The 23,391-nt window shown below is 55.3% G+C and overlaps 1 protein-coding gene across 1 annotated transcript in view; it reads left to right on the top strand.

Annotated features, from left to right (window-relative positions):
- The first annotated feature begins 9,874 nt into the window (after window positions 1-9,874).
- CCDC33 (coiled-coil domain containing 33) overlaps window positions 9,875-23,391 on the top strand; it is a 100,081-nt gene continuing 86,564 nt past the window's right edge. Inside the window, exons 1-2 of the mRNA XM_078078763.1 lie at window positions 9,875-10,184; window positions 11,068-11,403. Of these exons, the coding sequence (XP_077934889.1) occupies window positions 9,875-10,184; window positions 11,068-11,403 (646 nt within the window). The remainder of the gene's footprint in view (window positions 10,185-11,067; window positions 11,404-23,391) is intronic.

The following is a 23,391-nucleotide window of genomic DNA, read 5'->3' as shown; positions in this document are numbered from 1 at the left end:
AAAATCCTCAAAGGGCAAAGTGCTAGGCTTAAAAGGAGCTAACAGTGGGCCAGAGGTAATAGGGAAGGCCAGCAGCATCCCCCAAATCTCAGAAACACCCCCAAGGATTCCCTGATTCCCCAGAGCACCTCCAGAATCTCAGCAATATCCCCAGAATTATAGTAATACCACAAGAACTCCTGGAACCTGTCACCCCCATGAGCCCCCAGAACATCAGTATCGTACCAGAACCTCTGAAACAGCTCAGAACCTCGGTCACATTCCAAGGACCCTCAGACATGGGCAAATCAAGCACAGGTTGGAGCATAATGGTCGGAACCATGGTGAGCAGTTGCAGAAGGTCCAGAGACCCCATTGCCCACCACCCTCCCATCCCAGCCCTGGGCTCTCTGAGTCCAACATATCCCCCCAAAAGTTGCACAACACCCAAACTTCAGTGACACCTCAGAGAGCCTCAGCACCATCCCTAATCCCCGGCTTTGCAGCAAAGAATGCCCAAGGGATGTTCGGTCCAGGAGTGGGGCGGCAGCGGGTGGCGGGGGGGCTGGCCAATGTGCCTGCCTATGCAGCTGGGTCCTGCCCATGGGGTCCCCCGTGGAGAGGCAGCCAAGTCAGGTGCAAGCCCATGCAGGCCAGTGAGCTCCGGGTCTACCCCCAGCGACATGGCGCCCGTGTATCAGACTGACACGGGTACCTAACCTGTCCCCGGACACAGATTGACCCCGTTCAGTGGCATGTTGTCGGCTGCCAAGCTCGTGAGGGGAGAGTGTGGATGGCTCTCTACCTCAGCTCTCTACCTCCTACCTCCCTTGCCACGAGGGAGCATCAGAAGCAGCACCTGACAAGCCCTTCCTGGAACTCTCCTGTCCCCCTTACCACCAACACCATCGGACATGAGGGATTTGGGCCAGACTGCTCTGGCGTGAGTGTAGACCCTGGTGAGGGGTAGGAGGAAGGTGGCCATCTGTGTCAGGGAGCAGCATGTCCCTCCCCTCCCAGAAAGCTAGGCTAGAACTGACTCAGAGGAGGGAAGCTAGGGAGGCAGATTTCAGCCCGGGACAAAGGTAGCTTTCTTACTCTCACAGAGGAGTGAGCCCCCAATCAGGGGAGGCAATCAAGAAGAGGGTGGTAACATCAAGATGCTACAGAGGGTTTCCTGCCTTCAAAGGAGGACTGGCCAGAAGGCCATGAAGATTCCCCCAGCTATAGGAGCCCCAGATTCTCCCTTCCTGGCGTGGTGTCACCACGCTCTGGCCTTGAGATGTAGCCTCCGTGCTGCCCTCCCTCCTCACCGAGGAACTGACTGTTAGATCCCCTGAGTTCTCTCTCTCTCTTTCTCTGAGTTCTCTCTCCTTGTTCCCTCCTGGCCGCAGGATAGGGCTCTCCATCAATCTCTCCCAGCAAACCGTACTGAGACCCGACTCTTCGGACGTCTCCCTGTCTTCGGAGCCGGCACTAGCTCCCCAGTGTCCCCCAAGGACAGCCATCTCCAGGTCTCCAACTTCATCCCTCAGAATTACTCCCCCCTACCATCCTGCTGCCTTCCTGCCTCCAAGCCTTTGTTGGGGCTCTGTCCCCGCTGAAGTGCCTTGTCCCTGTGTCCCCTCCTCTTCCGGTCCTACCTGGCTCGCGAGGCTTGGCTCCAGCCCCAGGGTGCTCCCCAGCAACGGAGGCCTCCTCCTCTGAGTGCTAGCGCCAGCCCTGGCTAGGATCCCGGAGGGCTGGCTGCTTGTGCAGTCTCAGCAGATGGCCCCGAACAGGGTCCCCAGCACCTGCTTTAGAAAGTGTTTGATCTCCTTCTCCCAGAAAAGCAGCTCCCTCCTTCCCACCGGCTCTGGCCCTGCCCCTCCTCCCACCCCTCAGGCCTCCTGCCCCCTACCCCAGGCCTCCCGCCTGTGCAGAATCAGAGAAGCCCACCCCACCCCCATCTCTCCAGCTCAGGCCCTCAGCCAGGCTGGGCCCCACATAGCACACAGGATGGCTTGTCTCCAGAGAAGCCTCTCCACCTCCCGAAACCATTTGCCTGAAACTTGATCTCCCTGGCCCTCAGAGTCACCTCTGGTGGAGAAGCCTACACAGGGCTTTGATGGCTGAGTTTCCCCAGCTGTGGCCCTGGAAGGGCTCAGGAACCCCCTACCTACTCTCATTTGTCACCATCCATCACTCCCGGGGGGCCGTGGCCTGATGAATTGCTCCAAGCCAGAGGGGAACCACCAGCTAAGCTTTTAATAACCCGCTGCTGCCCAGCTGGGCTGAGGGCCCTGACCACGGTAAGGGGGACTTTGTCACACTTTCATGGGACTTTGGGGCTTGAATTTCAGGAATGATCCATTCAAGGGGGAGAGCCTTCTCTTCACTCTTCGTGGCCCAGTCTCTGTCCAGGAGAAGGCTGGGGTTCTGGGGCCTGCTGTTCGTCCCAAGCACATTCCTGCAACCCCAAGGCTGCAGGGACACTGGGCCCATCTCTGTCGGCTGGAGGCGGGCTCGGGCTCACCATGCTCTCCCCTCCTCCTCCTAGAGGGGGTGCCCTGGAGGGGTAAACAGCACTGGGGAAGGAGAAGGGGGCTCAGAAGGTGTTGTGCTGTGGCAGGCAGGGAGGGGAGGGAAGAGATAAAGATGGGGACCAGAAGTAGAGCCCTAAATCCCCAGGAGACGGACACCAAGGGAGGCACCTTCTTCCTCCAAGGAGAAATGGGGAACAGTCAACAAAAGGGTTGGACAACCTAAGGAACACAGGCTTTAGGATGTGAGATTGGTTCCCCATGATGGTGAAGACTCCAGACAGAGGGCACAGCCATGAGAAGAGATTTTACATAGAAAGGGGTAAACCCACAACTCAAAGAGAAAATTCACCTTTGGCCCCTTTTCAGGAAATCTAGAACATTTGCATACATATGCAGGGAAGATGCCCTGCATCTTCCAAGGTCCTTGGTAATGCAAAACTTGGCAACAAGCCCAATATCCATGGATCAGCTTTGATAAGCCTATACAGTAAGGTACTTGCTCATGGCCTCACATGGTAAAACCTCCAAGACATAGTGTCAAGTATAATAACCATGAATGCAAATTGCTGAGCAATACGTGAATGTTCCTTTAAGCTAGGTATGTGTGGGCATGCACATGTGTGTGTGCGCACGCGAGTGTAAATACATTAGAAAATGAATCGAGCAGACACACAGCAAATTGTTCATAGTGGTCACACTCGAGGGAGGAATGAGTTTGGGAAAATGAAGGGGGATTTTCATTTGCTTGAAATGTATATTTAAAATCTACCTATCTATCTATTTATCCATCTAGTAAATCAAATGAAAACACTGTAAGGCTGTATTGAAGCCTGCTGTGTGAGAGGAGCTGTGCAGGCATCACTGAGCTGTGTGAAACAGATTCTGTCCCCAGGCTAGTACTACACATCCTCCAGACTCTCCTGAAGCTTACATATAGCCCTGAGACTAGGTATTGGCCAGTGAGATGGAAAAAGAAGCATTGACTATAACTTCTGAAAAGGGGTGTTCTTTAAAAGAGCGATGTTTTCTTTACTCCTTCCTCCTTCCCGATGGCTGAAATGATGGCTGGATCTCAGGCAGCCATCTTGGCCTATGAGGTAGAGGTCATGAATTAAGTAGGATAGAGCAGTAAATTAGCTGCAAAGAAAGAGCCTGAGCTAAGGCCAGATCTTAGGGCAGAAGGAGATCTCAGAGACCCCTGCTCTACCTATATTCACCATCACCTCAGAGGAAACTGAGGCCTAGAGATGCCACATGATATGCCAGGGCAGTGACTGAGCTAGGAGAGGTTTTGCCAGAGATCCTCCCTCCTTCCACCCCCTACACATACAGAGAGCTCACAGCTCTTTGTCCAGAAACCTCCCTTCCCAGGGCTTGGACTCTGCTCCCTTCTGTGGTTGGGAACCCTGTCTGGGACCCAATCCCTGGAGTTGGGCAAAGGCCCCCAGAGTTGGTCAAGTGGCCCACCTGAGACATACCTCTCAGCATTCTGTCTGATGAGAACACAGCAGAAGCTCTGCCCAGTGGTGCCTACTGGTGGGTCTGTCTGTCAGTATCTCCCATCTGGCTCCTTTCTCTCTTTCTGTGTCCTGCCCTTCTGCTGCCTGTTTGTCCCAGTCCATCAGTCTCTCTTTCCATCCCTGTTACTGTCTCTCTCTATCCCACCCCCGCCCTGTCTGGCTCGGTCCGCCTGTCCCCCACCTTTCTGCCTCTCCTTCTATCTCTCTGTCTCTGCCTCACTCTCTGTCAATTTCTGTGTGTCTCTCTCTCTAACCTGTCTTTCCCTTTCCGTTCCTCTCTCCTGCTCTTTGTTTTTTGTGTGTTTTTTTTTTTAAGATTTTATTTATTTATTTATTTATTTATTTATTTATTTATTTATTTGACAGAGAGAGACACAGCGAGAGAGGGAACACAAGCAGGGGGAGTGGGAGAGGGAGAAGCAGGCTTCCCGCTGAGCAGGGAGCCCGATGCGGGACTCGATCCCAGGACCCTGGGACCATGACCTGAGCCGAAGGCAGACGCTTAACGACCGAGCCACCCAGGCGCCCCCCCTGCTCTTTGTTTTGTTCTTCTCTCTGTCTCTCTGAGCCTGACTGTGAAGTTGGTCTCTCCAGCTGAAGGTTCTAGGTGGCACCTTTTCTCGGGCCTTCTTGTGTGCTAACATAGTGCTGCCCCGGCCAGCTCCCCTCTCTCCCTCCCCACTTACCTGCCCTGCCTGTCTCCTGTGCAGAGGACTGGGGCTGGTCTCTGAACCCCCAGAGTCTGCAGGGCCCCCAAGCAGGCCGGACGCAGGGCTCGGGAGCTTGAGTCCCTGGAGCCGGTAGAACAGCCGGGCAAGCATGGGAGGCAAAGGTCGGCGCTGCTGATGCTGCCCGAGTGGAGCGCCCTCTCCTTTCTGCTACCTCAGGAACTTTATCCCTTCTGAGCTACGGCTGGCAGAGAGGGGCTGTCATGTGAGCCCAGGGGTCACGGGTGCAGCCCCAGCTCCTGCTGGAGGGCTGCAGGCATGACCCGGACTCTCCTGACAGTGCTCCATGCCAAAGCTCGGAGCAAGAGGCCAGGAAGGGGAGGAGATGCAGCCCGATGGTGCCAGAGACATGGAGATTGGATCAGAGTTACCACTCAGAGGAAAGAGTCTCAAGGTAGCCAGGCCCCAACCCTAACCGCCACTCTCAGTGAAGGGAAGAAACCAGACTTCTAATTTTGCCTTTACCAGTTACTGAGTGACCACAAAGAGGCTCTTTCCTGCTCTCCTCCTGTTTTCCTATCTGTGCAGTGGAGAGAGGCTGGCTGCCATGCCTCACTTTACCAGGGCTGAGTCTATGATTCTATCACCCCGTAGGCTTCTGGCGCTGTGGACTTGAAGGGAGTGGGCCTGGGACTGTTCCATGGGGGGCGGGGGGGAACAGGGGTAGGAGGGGAGAAGCTGCTGGGGGGAGGAGGCTGGCTACTGAAATCACCACACTGGCCTGGGAATCAGGAGGCCTGAGGTCCAGGTCCATCTCTTCACTCCCCTACCTGATCTCTCTGAACCTCTGTTTCCCCATCTGTAGAAGGGGATAATCGTGCCAGCACTATTGGGAGGGTCCAGGAACTCACAGACGTCCCTGCTGGGAGGATTCAGCTCTGAGCTGAGACCAGGGGTTGAGGGAGAGCTGGAGATGGCTCCCTGGGGATGAGGATGGGGGTCTGAGGGCCCACGGGTGTCAACAGAGGAGGCTAAAAGGAGCCATTGTGGGAAGCAGGAAGGGGCCCTCTGGGATGGGCTAATTAGAGGCCAGGCTCTTCCAGACAAAGCCAGCAGCCTCCGAGTGGCCATTCTTCCAGAGAAGAAAGAAGACTGGAGGGCTCCATTAAGGCCTTTCATGCTGGAGCCCAGGAGGGCAGCTTGGAAGTCAGCACCACTGCCTCCCCTCCTCACCCCACATCCTGCTCCTTCCTGACTCCTTCTGAGGGAACCAGGCCTCTGCCTGCAGTTTCAATCTTTTGAAAACCACAGAAAGCTGAATCAGGGAGGCAGCTAGGAGTAGAGAGAATCCTGCAAAGGGAGTAGGGAGGTGGTCCTGATCTGCTACCCTGGGCTCAGTTTTTCCACCTGTAAAGTGGGAGCACCATCCAGGCCTGACCTGCTAAAATTCACTGAGGTTTCCAGACTTTCTCTGTGGAACTGAGGCCAGGCCCAGAGAAGCCTGAGCATTAGGAACCACTACCTCCTGGGGCACCTGGGTGGCTCAGTTGGTTAAGTGCCCAACTCTTGATTTCGGCTCAGGTCATGATCTCAGGGTTCGTGGGATCAAGCCCCGCGTCGGGCTCTGTGCTCAGTGGGAGTCTGCTTCTCTTCTTCTCCCTGTCCCTCTGCTCTCTCTCTCTCTGTGTCTCTAAAATAAATAAATAAATCTTAAAAAAAAAATCTTGATGAAAAAAGAACAAAAAAGGGACCACTACCTCCTGCCCTGTCACTTACCCCTGCCCTCTCTCCCAGGCACCAGCCTGCCCAGTGAGGCACCAGGATACATCTCTGAGTCCAAGCATGAGTCAAGAGCCCAAAATGGTCTTCGCTTCTCTCAGATGGAATCCAGTTGAAATAGCCAAAGAACCATTTCTTATTCTTTTCTGTACAAGCAAAAGCTGGATCGGGTTTGTCCATCCACTCATTTATCCTTTCATTCATTCACTCATTCATTCATCCCCTCACTCATTCATTCATCCCCTCACTCATTCATTCATTCAATAATGCTTTAATGGTCCCCCAGGTACCTATCCCTTGCTCGGCCCTGGCCTGGACACACAGACATGATCCCTGAAGGAATATTCAGTCGACTATGGCAAGTCATCATTTGAGACAGAAGGAGGAAGGTGCAGAGTGGGGCAGAGGTGGGAGTCATTGACCCGGTTCCAGAGGAAGAGGCTTTTAGCTAGTCTGCAGGCTGCGTAGGATGACGCCCGGTGTGGCTGGGCAGTTGGGGCAGAGGGAAGAGCACCAGCAAAGGCAGGGGAGGGGAGACAGGGCAGGCCCAGCCTGGGGCAAAAGTAAGCCTCCCCAGGGCATTATGTTAAGTGAAATAAGCCAGTCACAAAAGGACAAATATTGTGTGACTCCACTGAGATGAGGAGCAGTCACATTCATAAAGACAGAAAGTAGAAGGGCCCGTTGCCAGGAGCTGGGGGGAGGGAGAAATAGGGAGTTGTTGTTTCATGGGTATAGAGTTTCAGTTTTATAAGATGAGAAGAGTTCTGGAGATGGGTTGTGCAATAATGTGAATGTACTTAACATTTACTGAACTGCACACCTAGAAATGATTAAGAAGGTAAGTTTTACATTATATCTATTTTACCATAATTTTAAAGGATAACTATACACACACACACACACACATACACACCCAAAAAATGAGCCTTTCCCAGAGACTGAGTTGGGGAGGGGAGGCAGGAAGTGGAAGGGGTGCAGGGCCCTCCAACCATGCTGAGACCAACATGGTCACCTCAGACCTTTTATAGAAAGTGGGAGGGAGGGAAAGAAGAGAGGAAAGCAAGAAGAGGGAAGTGTGGCATGGCTCAGGGTAAACCGACTAGAAAGAACTGTTGTGTGCATGGGATCTGCTTGCAGGGTCATGGGGCTGGGTGCAGCTCAGAGGTTGGCCCCAGGGCAGAAGGGAGTGACTCCCATCTTGTGACATCTTTGGGGGTCACTTCGAACATGCAAGGGAAGAGAGCTGCTTCAATTGAATCACTGGATCTCCAAGACCTTAGACCTAGCGGGGGCAAACCATGGCTTCTAGACCCAAGTTGGTTGGTCAGGCCCTTTGTTGAGGCAAAGGTTTCCAGGTGGCCTCTCTTCCCAAATGGCCAGACTCTGGCCTTTCCCACTATGACTTACAGAGTTGCAGACCGCCAGAGCTGTGGGAAGACTTACCACCCAACTCACACTTATGATACAAATGGGGCCACTGACACCCAGAGAGGGAAAGGGATCTGCCCAAGTTCACGTGCAAGTCAGGTGGCTAGAACTCTGGTCTTCTAAACCCTCTTTGCCTCAATTTCTCCTTGGGGGAATCTGAAGGAACTGGATTCTAATCATTGCAGAGGAAGCCTACCACATACTTGGGGACCCTTAGCAGGGCTGGCCAATACCATCTTTAGACTGGTTATCTCTTACTTTGTGGAAATAATGCATTCCAGTCAAAGTGACTTCAAATGAACTCTTGAATGAAATCTATGCTACCCATACATGTGCTTTTTGGACTCAGAACTGTACTTGTCAATTTTAGGATACAGAAGTCCCTGATAATATGAATTTCAATCTTCGAGCCAGTCCCAGGACAGGTTTAATAGGAGAAAGTATAGTGATAGATACAGATCTCAGCTCAGCTTCTTACTAGCTGTGTAATCTGAGATTCTCTCAGCCTCAGATTCTTCATCTGTAAAATGGGAATGATTATATCTACATCACAGAGCCATGTAGAGTGCCTGGCATGCAGTAGCCGCTCAATGAAGAGTATCATAAATGATGATGATGATGATACTGGAGGTGAAGATGGTGATGATGGTGGTGATGGTGATAATGATAGTGATGGTGGTGATGGTGGTGATGGTGATGATGGTGGTGATAGAGATGGTGGTGATGGTGATGACGGTGGTGATGGTGATGATGGTGGTGATAGAGATGGTGGTGATGGTGATGATGGTAATGGTGATGGTGATGATGGTGATGGTGGTGGTGATGGTGGTGATGATGGTGATGGTGGTGGTAGTGATGGTGATGGTGGTGACGATGGTCGATGGTGATGATGGTGGTGATAGAGATGGTGGTGATGGTGATGATGGTAATGGTGATGGTGATGATGGTGATGGTGGTGGTGGTGGTGGTGATGATGGTGATGGTGATAGTGGTGGTGGTGATGGTGGTGATGGTACTGATGGTGATGGTGGTGACAGTGATAGTGATGGTGATGATGGTGATGATGGTGGTGATGGTGATGATGTTGGTGGTGATAGAGATGGTGGTGATTGTGATGATGGTAATGGTGATGGTGATGATGGCGATGGTAATAGTGAAGATGGTGGTGGTAATAACGTTGGTGGTGATGGTGATGGTAGAGATGGTTCTTACTGAAGAGTGTTCAGAATTTTCCCTCTCCCGTTGGGTATCAGCAAGACCCAGGCTCAGGAAGGATGGATTCCAGCTTGACAACTCTTTAGTGTAAGAAGCTTTGGGCTCTCTGCCCAATATTGTGAGTTTTGATTACAAAGGCAAACTGGTTCCAGAAGCAGGTGCTAAGGCCATGCTCCCAGAGAACAAGCACTGTCCCTCTTCCCTTGAGACCACCCCCCCCCAACTCACCAACTTTTGGGAATGAATAGGCATATAGAGACAGAAAGGGAAAGTCCTGAGAACCCCATACCCTGTGCTCCCCACACCAGTACTCCTCATCCCTGACCCTGCACTAATTCTCCCATAGAATTATCATCTTCTAACACGTATTATAATTTATTTATTTTCTATATTTTGTGCCTGTTTCTATCTGTCCCAACCTCCCTCCCCCACTAGAAGAGAAGCTTCAGGAGGGCAAGAACCTTCATTTGTTTCACTGCTGTATTCCAAATGCCTAAAATAGTGCCTGGCACACATTAGATGCTCAATAAATGTTTGTTGAATGAACAAATGCTAAAAGGGAGGGATCAGTGGCGGCCTTTGTTCCCCATGACAGGCCCAGCTTCCTGGCTTGTTACCTGGTTTCTCCTCAAACAAACAGAGAGGGGTGGGGTACGGCCCTGAGTGCCCAGTGTACAGGCTTTCAGACTGGGCCCAGGCTGGGGCTGTGGGAGGGAGGGGGCAGCGCTCAGCCTGGGGGTCAGTCCCCGGCAAGTTCATGGCTTTCAGGGGGCCGGAACCCTGGGTCCCTGCATCCCTGCAGAGCCAGAGGTTGAAGGCTGAGGAGAAGATACTGGATCTGGAATTTGAAGTCTTAAGTGTGGGGTTTAACGAGGAGGGCAGATACGCCCTGCGGCTGACAGCTGAGAACCCCCTGCAGGCTGGATCTGGGGCTGGGGTACTGTTGCAGGTAAATAATGGGGAACCCCTCCCTACCTGCTCTGCTGTCACCGATGTCATTGAGCAGCAGGATCCTGGCCAGAGCCTCGCCCTCACCAGGAACAAGTTTGTCTTTATTTTGCCCAAAGGTATGAAGTGAGGGTGGTGGTTGGGGGGAGAGAAGGATCCTGTAACTCCTGCCCCAGCCCCTGTCAGGGACCCCAGGGAGCCTCAGGGAAACTGAGAGGGTCAGAACTTTAGACTGGATCCCAAAGCTCTGTCTGTGTGATCTTGGGCAAATGCTGGTCCTCCGTGAGCCCCTGCCTCCTTCAGTGTGACAGGGGGACACTGATGCTGGTCACACGGGTCGGGTGAGGAGGAAATAAAAGGACAGATGAGGAATGGCTTTGTAAATTTACAAAAGCTGAGTACACAGCAGGTTTGGGGCCAGTCCCACCGGATGTCACACTGAGTAACGTTGGAGCCAGTGCCCTGGGTGCCCAGCCCTGAGCACCACTGGACTGTGGGCATGGGGGTGGATGGAGAGGTGGAGACCAGGGTCTGGCCTTCAGGAAGTTTCCAGATTAGGTAGAAAGGCGGGAATCTCAACAGAGAATAGTTAAGTGGTCCGGAAGGAGCAGAAGATCCACACCTAGACTGCGAGGCCACGTAGGCAGGCTTCCTGGAGGAGGAGGGCTGTGAGGGAATGGGGAAACCAAGTCCCAGGCCTTCAGGTGACCAGAGATCAGGGACAGGTTGAACTCTTCCCTCCAAGTAGTGATACTCAGGACCATGTCACCGGCTGAGAGCCCTCCCAAACCCCACATCGGTAGAGGGAGGGCTCAGAGGTGGGGTCCGAGAGGTGTCAAGCCGTCATCCGCTGGGAAAGCTTGGCCAAGCCCACTCCCACTCAGAGGGCCGGCCGCCCAGGTTTCCCCTCCCCACCCAGGGCCCTACCAGTCATTCCTACCCTCCGGGGGGAGGCAGGGAGCCCCCAGACACGGCCCCTGAGCCCACGTCTCCCCTCTCCAGGGTTCTGCAAGAACGACGGGCAGCACGACGCGCAGCTGCGGGTGGAGGCTCTGCGGCTGGGCGGGGCCTCAGGACGCCCCGCCCAGCGGGTGGGCGAGGCCATCTTCCCGGTCTTCCCGCGCCCGGACCAACCCCGCATGAACCTGTGGGCGCGGGAGCACGAGGACGTGTACCGGTACCGCGGCAGCCTGGCCCTGCTGCGTGCCAGCGCCGACCCCACGGCCCGCCACTGCGGGGGCCTGGCCTACAGCGTGGCCTTCCGGGAGCACCGGGACCCTCAGCCTCCAGCCCCCAACTGCCCCCCGGGGGCCGGCCCCCCAGGACCCGCGTCACCGCGCCCAGAGCCCCAGCTGCCCGGGCTGCAGGTGGGTGTTCCCTGGGACCCGGCTCAGGTTCTGGCATCACCACCACCCCCACACACACCGGCCCTCAGATCCAGAGTCTCTGATAAGCCTGGCTGTCCCCAAATCCTCACTGAGCAGAGCAGCAGACCTTCCTTGGGTGGCCTCATTCAGTTCTGGAGAACCTGCAGTCTGAGAATGGAGGCAGGGAGTCCCAGGGGGTGACAGAAATATGGAGCAAAGCCCACACGGAGCAGGGACACCACTGGGTAGAGTTTTTTTTGCCCAGCGGGTGAGTGTCCCCTGAGAGCCTTTAGTCCCCAAACTCAGTCTCATGCATTGTCACCATGTTTTGAGAGAGGCCGAAGTGACCACGAGACAGAAGTCTGTGTGCGCCCACCTCCAAACCCCTCCAGCTCCCACCATGGCCAGGAGGGACTCAGGCCCGAATCGGGATCCTGGCAGCCTCAGACCCAAGTAAGAGACTCCTGTCCTTGTCCAAGCTGAAGGAGGGTTTCCCGGGGCGGTTGTGTTCTGCAGCCAGGCCGTGTGTTTGGTGAGCCTCGAAGCCAGCACAGGTGGAAGCTAGTAGAGCAAGTAGCTCCCCATTTCATAGGCAGGGAAACTGAGGATCATGCCCCAGGATGCTTGGTTCCATTTAATACCAATGATACTTCCTGGGGAACTTTACCCTGGTGCGTGGGATCCAAAGCTAGGTCAGTCCCAGAGCTCACAGTGCCACCTAGCTTGAAGACAGTGGATACGGTGTGGGCATTATATAGTCCTGTAAGTCCTGTGCTGGAAGGGGCGCTCTGGTGAGGGAGTGCACAGGTCAGGCTCCTCAGAAGAGCTGTCATTTGAGATGAATCTTTCATTCATTCATTCATCCATCAGACATTTGTTAAGGGCTGACCCTGTCAGAACCTATACTGGGTGGGCAAGATTTCGGGATGCCAGCTCCGGGCTCTGGGGAAGGTATTCCAAGAGGAGGGACAAGAATAAGCTGGCGGAGGAGAAGGAAAGGGTTTAGCCAGCCGCAGGAGAAAGGAGGCAAGGGGGGAGAAAGTTCTTGTGGGAGAAAGATACACCGTGAACTGTGGTTTAGATAGCAATCTGGCAGCATGTGCCAGGAGAACCGGGAAGGGACCCAGAGGCCCATTTCTCTTGCCAGGTTTCAGCCTGTTACGTGGACCACTTTGGCCTCTGTTCGTTCATTCATTCATTCATTCACCCGTCAGTCCATTAACAAATACTTTTAAAAGATCAACAAATACTTTTGACCACCTACTGTATGCTGGGGGCTGAGAACCCCGCTTGTGAGGGAGTTGGAGCGTCTCTGGGTTCCTATGTGACATTCCACTCCCTCAGGCTGCAAGCTCCAGGACTTTGGGGCCCTGGCCCCTCTGTCCTAGTTTGTCACAGGGCTAGATACACACACCAGAGGCTCAGAGCGCAGGGAGAAGCGGTCCCCTGCTCTCTGTGACCAGCCTGAGCCAGGGCCCCGCAGACAGCTTGCAGGCTGCAGGGAAGGGGGGCCTTGGGTGGCGGAGCCATCCTCGGCAGCTCTAATTTCTGTTATTTAATGCCATCATCTCCCTGCCGTTCTCCCTCTTAAAGTGTCAGATGTCTGCTTCTACCAAGACAAGAAAATGGCTTTCAAGGGAGAGGAAAATAGCTTCCCTCCTGGGGGGTCAGCAATCACAACCCTGACGACAAGGCCAGGAAACCGATGGGGGACAGACAATGCCGCGGGGTCCTTCAGAGGATAGAGGGGCTGCCTTCTTTCGGCTCAGGTGGACGAGGAAGGCGGGCACCTTTCTGGAGCTGGGACTTGGAAGCCCAAAGACACAGCAGGAAGGACAGCCGCAAGCCTGGGGCTGGGGCACCGTCCCTCCCCTGTAGCCAGCTCCCTGGGGAAGCGGCTGTGGCCTAGAACCACAGGGACCCTTGAAACCCTCCTCCCTCCCCTCTTAGCAGATGGGGAAAATGGAGCCCAGGAGGGAAGGACTTCACCCAGCTCTCTTGGGCTCTCAACTGAAGAGGAGAAAAACAGCCGAAAGGGGGATAATGTGAGGTGGTGAGAAGAGGCAGTGATCTGGAAGGATGGAGAGAGGAGACTTTATTCACTGCATTCAGTTCAGGGCCAGGAATGGATTTCTGGGCTCAAGGTCACCTCCTCCAGGAAGCCTTCTCTGCATTGATTTTGTTCCTTCCAGACTATCTTCAGTCCTGTCTGCATTAGGCATTTCAACCATTGAATCCATTGTTCTCCAACTTGTGTGTCAGTTTTTAAACCAGAACTGATGATGGTCATGGGACAAGTGGGGAGCAGAGGGCAGGGGGTTGGGAATGCAATGTCAAGAGAGAGGAGGCAGGAGGAGGCAGGGCTCCAAGGGAGCGTCAATGGCTGACTTTGAATCTGAGCCACTGTGCTCCTCAGCCACGGCCCTAAATGACACACACCAGTGCGGGCCACAGCATTTCCACAATCCTGAGACCACCAGGACAGTCAATCCCCCCACACTAACATCATGTAGGCAGTGAACACCTTCCCTTCTCCAGTCCTCAAGTTTCCCCGTGTGTGTGTTGGGGGCTGAGGGCATAGCCCCCGCGAATATTTCCAGCGGGTATAGCCCGACTCCAGGAGAGAGATCACTCCCTAGGCCCCTGACCCACGGATGGGGGCCTGGGGCGCACAGGCAGAGACCACGGGGGCGGGGGGGGGTTAGTTTTCCGTGCATGGGACCGAGCTAGCTCCAAGTTTCCTGCCCTCAGCTGCTCAGGGTGCTCAGTGGCTTCCTTTCTGGGCAGAATTCCACCAGGCTCATCCTGTCCCTGACGCTACCTCCTTATCCTCTTGGCAGGTTTAAGACCACATGGCTGTGCCGCCCCAGCACCCCAAGGCCCTCCCTCCCCCAGAGTAAGAGGGAGTTTATCTGACCAGAATGAGGGTGGTCTGTCCAGGGCTGGGCAGAGGGGGTCCCTGAGGGTGAGGGAAGCAGCAAGGTGCAGGCCACAGTCAGGTGGTGACTCTGGCTCAATTCTTGTAAGGGGGAGCGACGCCTCCTGGGGGGTTGGAGGGCAGGGGAGGACACCACAGCCCTCAGGGGCCACATCCCTCCTGGCACCTCCCTCGACCTCTCTAGGAGATCCTGAAGGCTTGAGGACAAACTCCCACAGGCAGAGCTGTTTAAGAGAGAAACCTTGGGCTGGAAATTCCCAGTGATGAAATTTCTGGAAACATGAACTTAAAAACGCCTTGCTTGTAGCTCTGGGAGCCATCCTGGGGGCTCCTTCACTCTGCAAGCGAGCATCCTCCCACTGGTGCGGGAGCTGGGGAGGGGAGGGCGCCGGGGTGGGGGGCTCCCTCCCTCACCCCTGCCCTGCATTTACCTCTTCCAAACAATCGCAGTTTTGTTTCATGGAAACTATTCCGTTCCCCAGGAGCCTTTTAAATGACGCTTTCAAGGGTCTTTTTTTTCATAGTCTTTCCATTTTAAACACCTTTTTTTTTCTTTTTGCCCTGGAGGGGGAAAAAGGAGAAGAAAAAGCTAATAAAGCAATCACCAAATGCTGAGCACCTGGCTCGCAGCCTGTGGCTTCTGATTGAGGCTTTGGCACCAACAGGCGGGGGCTTTCGTTAAGGAGCCGTGGAGGGGAGGAGAGCTGGCAGCGGCTGGCCGGGCGTCCCCTCTGCCCTCTGTCCCTAAACCTCTGGCTCCACTGTCTCCCTTTGTTCCCTCCCTCCCAGTCCCTCTCCCCCTCTGCTTTCCCTCCTCCCCGGCCCCACCCCCTCCGGTCCCCATTCGGAGCTCCAGGCCTGCACACTCCCGGCCCCAGCGGCCCCAGCGGCCCCAGCGGCCCCCCTCTGGCCAGCGCACTCCACGTCTTCACTCTTCCCCTCTTTACTCCTTTAAATTCATTGTGCCTTTTATTGCTCGCTATTGCACACGCGTTTCTATTGCCCTGGAGACTAAAAATGGTTCAAGCGGAGAAAGGCGCACAATGTGGATTTCATTAATTTTACCGCCCGGTTGATCTCAGGGTGGGGGTGGGGAGCTGGCCTGGCTGGGGGAGCTGGGCACCTCTTTGCTCAAGCCCCTTCGCCTCAGTGCCAGACCTTTGGTGTCCCTCACCTAGAGAAACCTCCACTTCTACTCACTCCCACTTTCCTGTCAGAGGAGGACGCCCAGGACCCATTTCACAGGTGGGGAAACAGAGGCTCCAGAAGGCAGGGCTCAGGCTGCTACTAAGAGGTGGGAAAGGTGAGAACAGGTTAGACCGGGCCTGCTGGCCCCCTCCCAGGCTAATGTCCCTAGTCCCTCTGTACAGGGATCCCACTGTCGCCCCTCCTCCTCCCTCGCCTCCTGAGCTCCATCAAATACAGAGGATTGGAGCAGGTCAGCTCTTTCTTGCAAATGAGGCAGTTTTATGGGCTTTAGAAAAACACTCCGATTGTTCCCTCAATTACCCCGAGCGGATTGAATATATTAATCTCTCTCTTAACTCGAGTGAGACTTGGCTGCCGCCCCTCCCCCAGCCACCAACACATTCTAGAGCTCGGCTGGAGTGACTCGCAGCCCCTGGCCTTCCTGGCCCTGGGCAGGTCAGCCTGGGTCCAGGCAGCATGCTTTTGCTGCACACACGCGTGTGCACACCCACCCACACACACACACACACACACACACACACACCCGGCGGAGAGCTGCTTTACGTTTCTCTATCAATTTTCATTGATTTCCTCCTTTGCAGCTATTTGGAAGAGCCTTTTCCTTGAGTAAACTTGATCATGGGGGCCGGGGGGGGGGGGGGATGGCAGGCAGCTCCCCTTCCGCTCCTGTGACAACTGCCTCCAGCTTAAACACACTCTGCCTCAGGCAGCTGAGCCCCCGTTAAAAGCTACCTGAGGTTTCCCTTTGTAGCTCGATTTTCTTTTATTTCCGTGGAACAAAGGCCCTGTCAAGGCGTTCCCAGGGCGCTGTCACCCACGCTGGGAGGGGTGCAGGCCCATCGCCGTGATGGAGGGCTGAGGCTGGCAGGAGAGGCGGGCTGGGCGGGGCTGGCCCAGGGACAAGGACATGACCAGCCCCCTCAGGAAGAGAAAGGCCATCAGCTAAATGTACCACAATTGCCCTGCAGGCCGCCTGATGTCCCCGCTTCTCCCTCTGTGGCACTGAAAGACTTTGTGCCCGCAGGGGCCTCTGAAGGAGACCTCAGAGCTCCCTGGACACAGTGGATAAGACCTGAAAATGGGGGGGGTCCCATATTTATGTCCTTGCCAAGCCCGTCCCTCAGCCCCGCCCGGCCTGATTTCCAAGTCACCTCTGTAGGCCTGTGGAGTCCTATCCGGGTGCCTGGAGCTCAGCAGGGTGGACGTGGAAGAGGTTTGGGGTTCAGGCAGCTTACAGTGGGAGGCAGGTGCGCTGGGGTCAGGGGGACCTGGCTTCAGATCAGTCTCCGGCATCTATTTGGTAGCTGTGTGGCCTTGTGCAGATTACGTAACTTCCCTCGGGCCTCCATTTCCACATCTGCAAAATGGAGGAGAGCGGTTCCCGTGTCCTCTGTTGCTGGGAAGATAAATGAGCTGGCTTACAGTTGGCCCCTGCCCTGCAGGAAGCGTGGAATAAGTGATATTTAGGTTGGGCAAAACGGCTGGGTCTGGGCCTCAGTTTCTGCATCTCGAAAATAGGGTTGCTCCTTCTTGCCTAGCTGGTCTCCCAGGGGAGGGGTGATGGGAACTTGTGAGCCCCCCTCTCTGGGACCTGAATACCAGGTTTCGGAGTAGAGAAGGCTGGCCTAGCCTGGGTGCTAGTCTAGGAAGAAGCTCCATTAGCAGATTGTTGTACCGAGCATGCCAGATGGCCCTGCTGCCCTCCCCCATCTCTGCCTTCCCCCACTCCAGCCAGGGGCTACTGCTGAGTCACACCTCCTGGAGGGGGTGTGTGTGTGTGTGTGTGTGTGTGTGTGTGTGTGTGTGTGTGTGAGTGATATGTGTCTGGTGAGGGGGAGATGGAATGGAAAGGGGTGCCTGCCTCTGATGTCCTTCCAGCCAGCCCCTGGGAGGGAACTGTGGTGGGCTTCTCATTTCCAGAAATTACCTTCCCAGTGAAATAAGGAGGGAGGAGGGGCGGAGGATCTAGTTATCTGGCCTTTTATGTCATCTTCCTCTTTGCTCCTTCACTTACACCCCTGGAAGGTGGATGTGCCCCCCAGCAGACCCTCCTGAACACAGCCACTCTCGTGGATGTGTGGGTGTACACAGACCCCCCCCACGTCACATCCGGGACACACAGAGACCCTCCCCATCACAGAGAGTCACACCAACTCACTGGTGGACACACATGGGACACACCCTCCCGCACACAGATCTGCACCTCCTTGGGACCTTCCTGCCTTCATTTCTGTACAGACCCCCTCAAGTGCAGCCTCTACCAGAGAAGAAAGAGACTTGGGGATACGGCATGTGTGATGTATGAGGTGAAATTAAAACCGCATGTGAAACCAATCTTTCAGAATTGATCTTTAATAAAAACAGTGGTTGGAGGAGGGCTGCGGGGAGGGAACAATGACGGGACCCAGCCCAGCCTGACCTGGGTCGGGTCAGGGGTTGGCCTGTCAGGAGTCAGCTGAGACACCCCGGCCTGGTTCTAGCCTGGCTCTGCAGAGGTCCTGGGCTCAGGAGCAGCTGAGACCAGCAGGGCCCAGCCCCTTCTGCAGACAGATGGAGAATGAGTGGGGCCTTCCCTCCTCAGACAGATCTGGATCTGACAGCCTGACCTCGAGTCCAGTGGTCCAGCCTTCCTGGGCCCAGGGTGCTCATCCGTCCATCCATCCATCTGTCTGTTCATCCATTCCCCAGCAGTAAACAAGGTAGCTGGATCCCCTCAGCCCTTGGGGAGCCACCAGGCTGGGCAGGGAGAGGCAATAGGAGGAGATGGAGGACAGTGACTCTCCAAGCTGACTGTGAGGGCTGCTGGGACCTGGGGAGGGAGTGATGGCATGACTGGGTGGTCATCAAGGACTCGGTCTGCTGTAGAAAACCGGTTCTGGCCAGGAGTCAGAAGACCTAGGTCTAGGACCCTATTTCTTAGTTGCAGTGTAACTTGGAGCGAATCATTTGACCTCACTGGGCCTGAAGCTCCTCATCTGTGCAATGGGCAGAGCAGTGCCTGCTGACGGTGAGCTTGTGAAGTCAGGTGAGGGAGAGGGGGGGCTGTTGCTTGGTTCGTGAAAACCCGCCTCACAGATGTCAGGGGGACCTCTGATCCCTGCCTCAAGGAATGGGTGGGATTCCAAGAGAGATTGAGAAGAGTGGTTTTCCAAGTGGAGAGGACAGTGTGAGCAAAGGTGTGGCAGCAGGAATGTAGCGGTGGGTGAGGGAATAGCAAGCAGGGAGAAGTGGAGAGAGCATGTTTGTGGGATGCGGAGTTGCAGGGATGCCACGGGAACGGAGGGCAGGTGTGCTGGCTCCATGGACCCCGAGCCTTCTGCCATCACCTCTTTGGCCAGGCTGCTCTGAGCCAGGCTGGCAAAGGGGGAACCTGTGAAGCCCACTGAAGCATCATAAAGGTCTTGGGAGGGGGACAGGTAGCTTTCATAATGTCCATTTTCTGGAGCAAGAAACAGCCCTTAGAGGAGGTGGATGGCTTATCTAATCCTTCCCACTGAGTCAGTAGCAAAGCCAGGCTGGAATCCAGGGGCCCCCATGTATTTCGGTTTCTCAGGCACGGTAATCAGCACAGAGGTGGGACTGACTTGCAGCACTCTTTCCCAGGGACACTCCTACATTGACGGGCTTTCTAGGCGATGTGACAGGATCAAGGGGAAGCAGTTTGGGGAAACAGATTTCTTCCCAGTGGCCCCATATGACACCAAGTCCAGCCAAGACAGATTACTGAGTCTTTTTTTTAAGATTTTATTTATTTATTTGAGAGAGAGCGAGCACACAAGCGGGGGGAGGGGCAGAAGGAGAGGGGGAAGCAGACTCCAAGCCGAGCAGGGAACCCGATGTGGGGCTCGATCCCAGGACCCCGGGATCATTACCTGAGCCGAAGGCAGACGCTTCACCGACTGAGCCACCCAGGCGCCCCGCAGATTACTGAGTCTTAAGTTGACCCCAACGAGTCATTGTGCTCATGGTGCTGGGTGGTTTGAGAGCAGGACTGGGGATGGGTTGGGGCTGTCAATGGCTCAGAGTCCCCAGGCAACCCTCCTGGCCCACTGGAGTTGGCAGATGACACAGAAAAAAACTGTTGCATAAATAGTCCCAGGGCAGAATCCAGCCCTTTCCCAACCTGAGGGGGTGAGAGAGAGTTACAGCCAAGAAGGTGCAGTGGATAAACACGGCCTTTGGACTCGGATCCCAGTCTCTGCCCCATACTGGGTGTTCCTGACCAAGTCACTTCTCTGACCCTTTGTTTTTCCCTCTGTGAAATGGGGGTAACGTTGCGATTTTGCAGCATTGATTATGAGGATTAAATCATCTGCTAGCCTGACTGTAATTCAGGAGCCCTTCCTGGAGGAGAGGAGATTCCAAAGACTTCCAGAATGGAGACAGACTGGAAAGCACAGTGGATCCAGCCTGGGAGGCAGGGGCGGGCAGGACACACATCGGCAGGCCTTCTGCTGTTGTGAGGAAGTGCATGATTCTTCCGCACAAGAAATGTGTGTTAAACCCTGATTCTGTGCCAGGCCTGGCCTCTCAGAGCTCTCCGGGAGACAAGAGACCACAGCGAGGCCACTGTGGTCATTGGATGTCGGAGGGGAAGCCACTGGGTCTACCCTGGGGAAAAGGGTGAAGACTTGTCCTTAAACCCCTGCTCTGCGACCTTCCAGCCCTGGGACTTAACTTCCTCTGTTGTCCCCTGACAGGATCGCGGACTTGAATATGCAGTAAATTGAAAGAATATACTAAATGCCCACAGAACATTAGCTATGATCCTTGTGCCCGGTGAATGGCAGCTTGCCAGATAGACAAGGGTGGGAGGGCTGCATTCCAGGGGGAGGGAACAGCTTAGGCAAAGGCCCAGAGGCTTGAGAGAGGCGTGGTTTCCTTTGGGAACTTGGGAGAGATAGAGGGTGGGGAGCACGGGGTCAGGTGAGGGGTCGCCATGGAGGCACACGCAGGCGAGAGAAGGCTGAGTCTGCCCCCACCCCTCACCCCGCAGGAAGCCTGCCCTTGAATCACTGCTGGCAGGCGGTGGGGGCCTCACGGAGCTGAGGCCCTCCTCCGGCGGGCATGGGGGTGGGGGGGAGATATTATTTTAATCTTCCTCTTAAAGTATAATTGCTTTTTGTCGGCGGGTGTTCCGGGAGCGGCCTCCCCGAGAGATTGCTTGGCAGGCTCCTGTCCTCCAGGAGACAGGCAGGGCTGGGCCAGCTCGGCGCTGCATTAATATGCTGCAAATGTGATTTCATGGCCTCAAATGAGATTAGGGCCAGAGGCTGCGCTCCTTGTAGAGACGGTGGGCGGTGTGGGCGACGGGCCTGGCGCTGAGCAGGGAATCTGAGAGGGAGGGAATCAGGGATCCCAGGCCCACTAGGCCTGAATAAGCAGTTTCCTGTAACCCGAGCTCCTCAGGCCTGCTGGCTCATCGCAGCTGCAAGGCAGGCCCCCCAGACTCCCCACAAGCACCTCAGTAAGGGCAAGGGCAAGGGCTATGCTTATCAACACACTGTGCAGCCAGATGGCCTGGGTCTGAAGTTTGGCTCTTCTGCTCCAGGCTCTGCCTCTGTGTTCTCATCTGTGAAATGGGGACTAGAGTAGTACCTACGTCATGAGTAGTTGTGACAACCGAGTTAACGTGTGTAAAATGTGTAGAGGAGGGCCTGCCACATAGCAAGTGCTTGTTAATTGTCAGCTTTTAATATGAGGTTCACACACCAACTCTTTGTGCCCTAGTAGGGGGAGAAGGCCACGGCGAGCTTGGACTCGGGAGGAAGGAGGGTTATCTGGGGGGCAGGCACCATTATCCTAGGCTGCAGTGGGGGCTTCTGAGGAACCACAGGGGAGGAGGAAGGCATCTGATGTTAATGTCATCCCTCACTCATCCAGTGAGCACCCCACCTGGCATCGTGGGAGAGTTCGAATCTCTCCCGAGAACAGTGGGGCCCTTCTGAAGTATTTACTGAGGCAGAGGAGGGACTTGGTCAGATTTGTGGGTTGGAAGAGTCGGGGTGAGGGGTGAGCTTACTGCCCCCCCCAAGCCTGAGTGGACCCTGAGTGGACCCCCTACTCCATCTTAGCAGATCTGGCTCCGGCTCTCTCTGAAGGAAGGGAATGGCAGGTGGCCTTCATCGCTTACCCCTTTATTTAGTTCTTTGTTAACGAGTTATTGATTTTTTCAAAAGAAAAATGCCCCAAAGCCACGTTGCATCTTTAGCAAAGTGATTTATGACGTGAGGATGGGCCCCGGTGGCCCCCAATGAGAACTCTGGTTACCAAATGCTGAGAGGCCTCCTTCAACAAGGCGGTCAATAAATGTGCCTGCTGAGCCAGGAAGGAGAACAGCACGCCTGTGACAAGCACCCCAAGTCCCCTGTTGCAAAGCTGGGGCCACAGGGGCTCAGGTCAGCACAGCCCGGCGTGCACGTGGAGGAAGCTGGGTTCAGCACTGCCAGCCGCGTGCCCAGCACCTGACCCCCACCGCGTGCCCAGCACCTGACCCCCACTGCGAGGAGGGATAGCCTTGCTGCTTTGCAAATGAGGAATTGCAGCCCTGATGAGTCCAGGGACTTGCCCAGATGCTCGCTGCAGGGCTGAGCTGAGCCCAGGGTAAGGCGAGGCAGGCTGTGGATTCACCACTGTAAGGACAGGAGGGGGCCCTCCTGAAGTCAGCCATCCTTCAGCCAACAAGCGAGCCCCTGCTCTATATACCACTCCAGCTGAGGGGACATGATGCGGCATTTGGAGAATAGAGACCCTCGAAGAGAACGGCCTCAGCTGACAGCTGTCAAATGGCAGGGGAGGGGCAGGGACTTGGCTGGGTCCCACACCCCTGCCTCAGCCTTAATACCTGGGAAGGGTGAACTCAGCACAGACACAGGCCGGTGTCACCATCCACAGAGAGGACCCTTGAGAGCAGGGGATGAAGGGAGTCAGGGAGGCTTCCTGGAGGCAGTGTCTTGAGCCAGTCCCTAAGAACAAACTGACCTGAGGTAGGAAAGCAGGAGCCGTTTCTGGCGAGGGGGCTGCCTGGAGAAAGGTGTGGCTGTAGGAATGGGCCTGGAAGCCGGGCATGGAGTGGGTCGGCAGAAGAGGGGAGACTGGGGCTGGAATACTGGGGGGGGGCAGGGAGGGAAGGCTCGAGCACTGGCGGAGGTGAGCACACTTCCCCCAAAGACAGGTTTTGCTTCTCTGGTCCGGGTCTGCTGCGGAAAACCTGCCAGGTCCCAGTTTGTTCAGCAAGGGAAAGAAGGAGCAATTTTGGAACACTCAGCTGAGAGTCGGGGCTAAGCTGGGGTACCCGCATTGCCTCTTTGGGTCCTCGTAGCAGCGCTGATTTCCCCACTGTATAAGGAGGGACGCCAAAGCTCAGAGAGGGTTAGTATTTTGAACCAAGATCACACAGCTATAAGCTGCCGTTTGCTACAGAACCATGCTCAGTTTCCCATCATCCTTTGCCTTTTCGGGAAGCCCAATGCAACAGCCCAAACAAAATACAGAGAGAGTGATGGGGGTAGGGAAGAGCGGAGGAGGGGAGTAGTGGGGGGTGTCGAGGGGTGTGGGACAGGACTATGGGGAACGGGGAACAGAAGGCCAGGTTTGGGGGCTCTGGGGGACACACTTCTGTGGACTTGCTGCAGGGATATTTAGGCCCCAAGGGACACCTGGGACAGGGCATGAGGGAGTGTGGACAGCTGTGAACCACGTGTCCACACAGACTTTTCCTGCTGCCCAGCAAGCCCAGTGCGCAGCCATCGGGGGGAGCAGGCCCCCTCCTTCCCCAAGAGCCAGCCTCAGAGCCAGCCCAACGGCGTGCCC

The sequence above is a fragment of the Halichoerus grypus genome, chromosome 8, assembly GCF_964656455.1.
Source record: "Halichoerus grypus chromosome 8, mHalGry1.hap1.1, whole genome shotgun sequence".
Classification (NCBI taxonomy): Eukaryota; Metazoa; Chordata; class Mammalia; order Carnivora; family Phocidae; genus Halichoerus; species Halichoerus grypus.
Note: the sequence above shows the minus strand (reverse complement) of the source record. Positions and strands in the feature narration are given on the sequence as shown.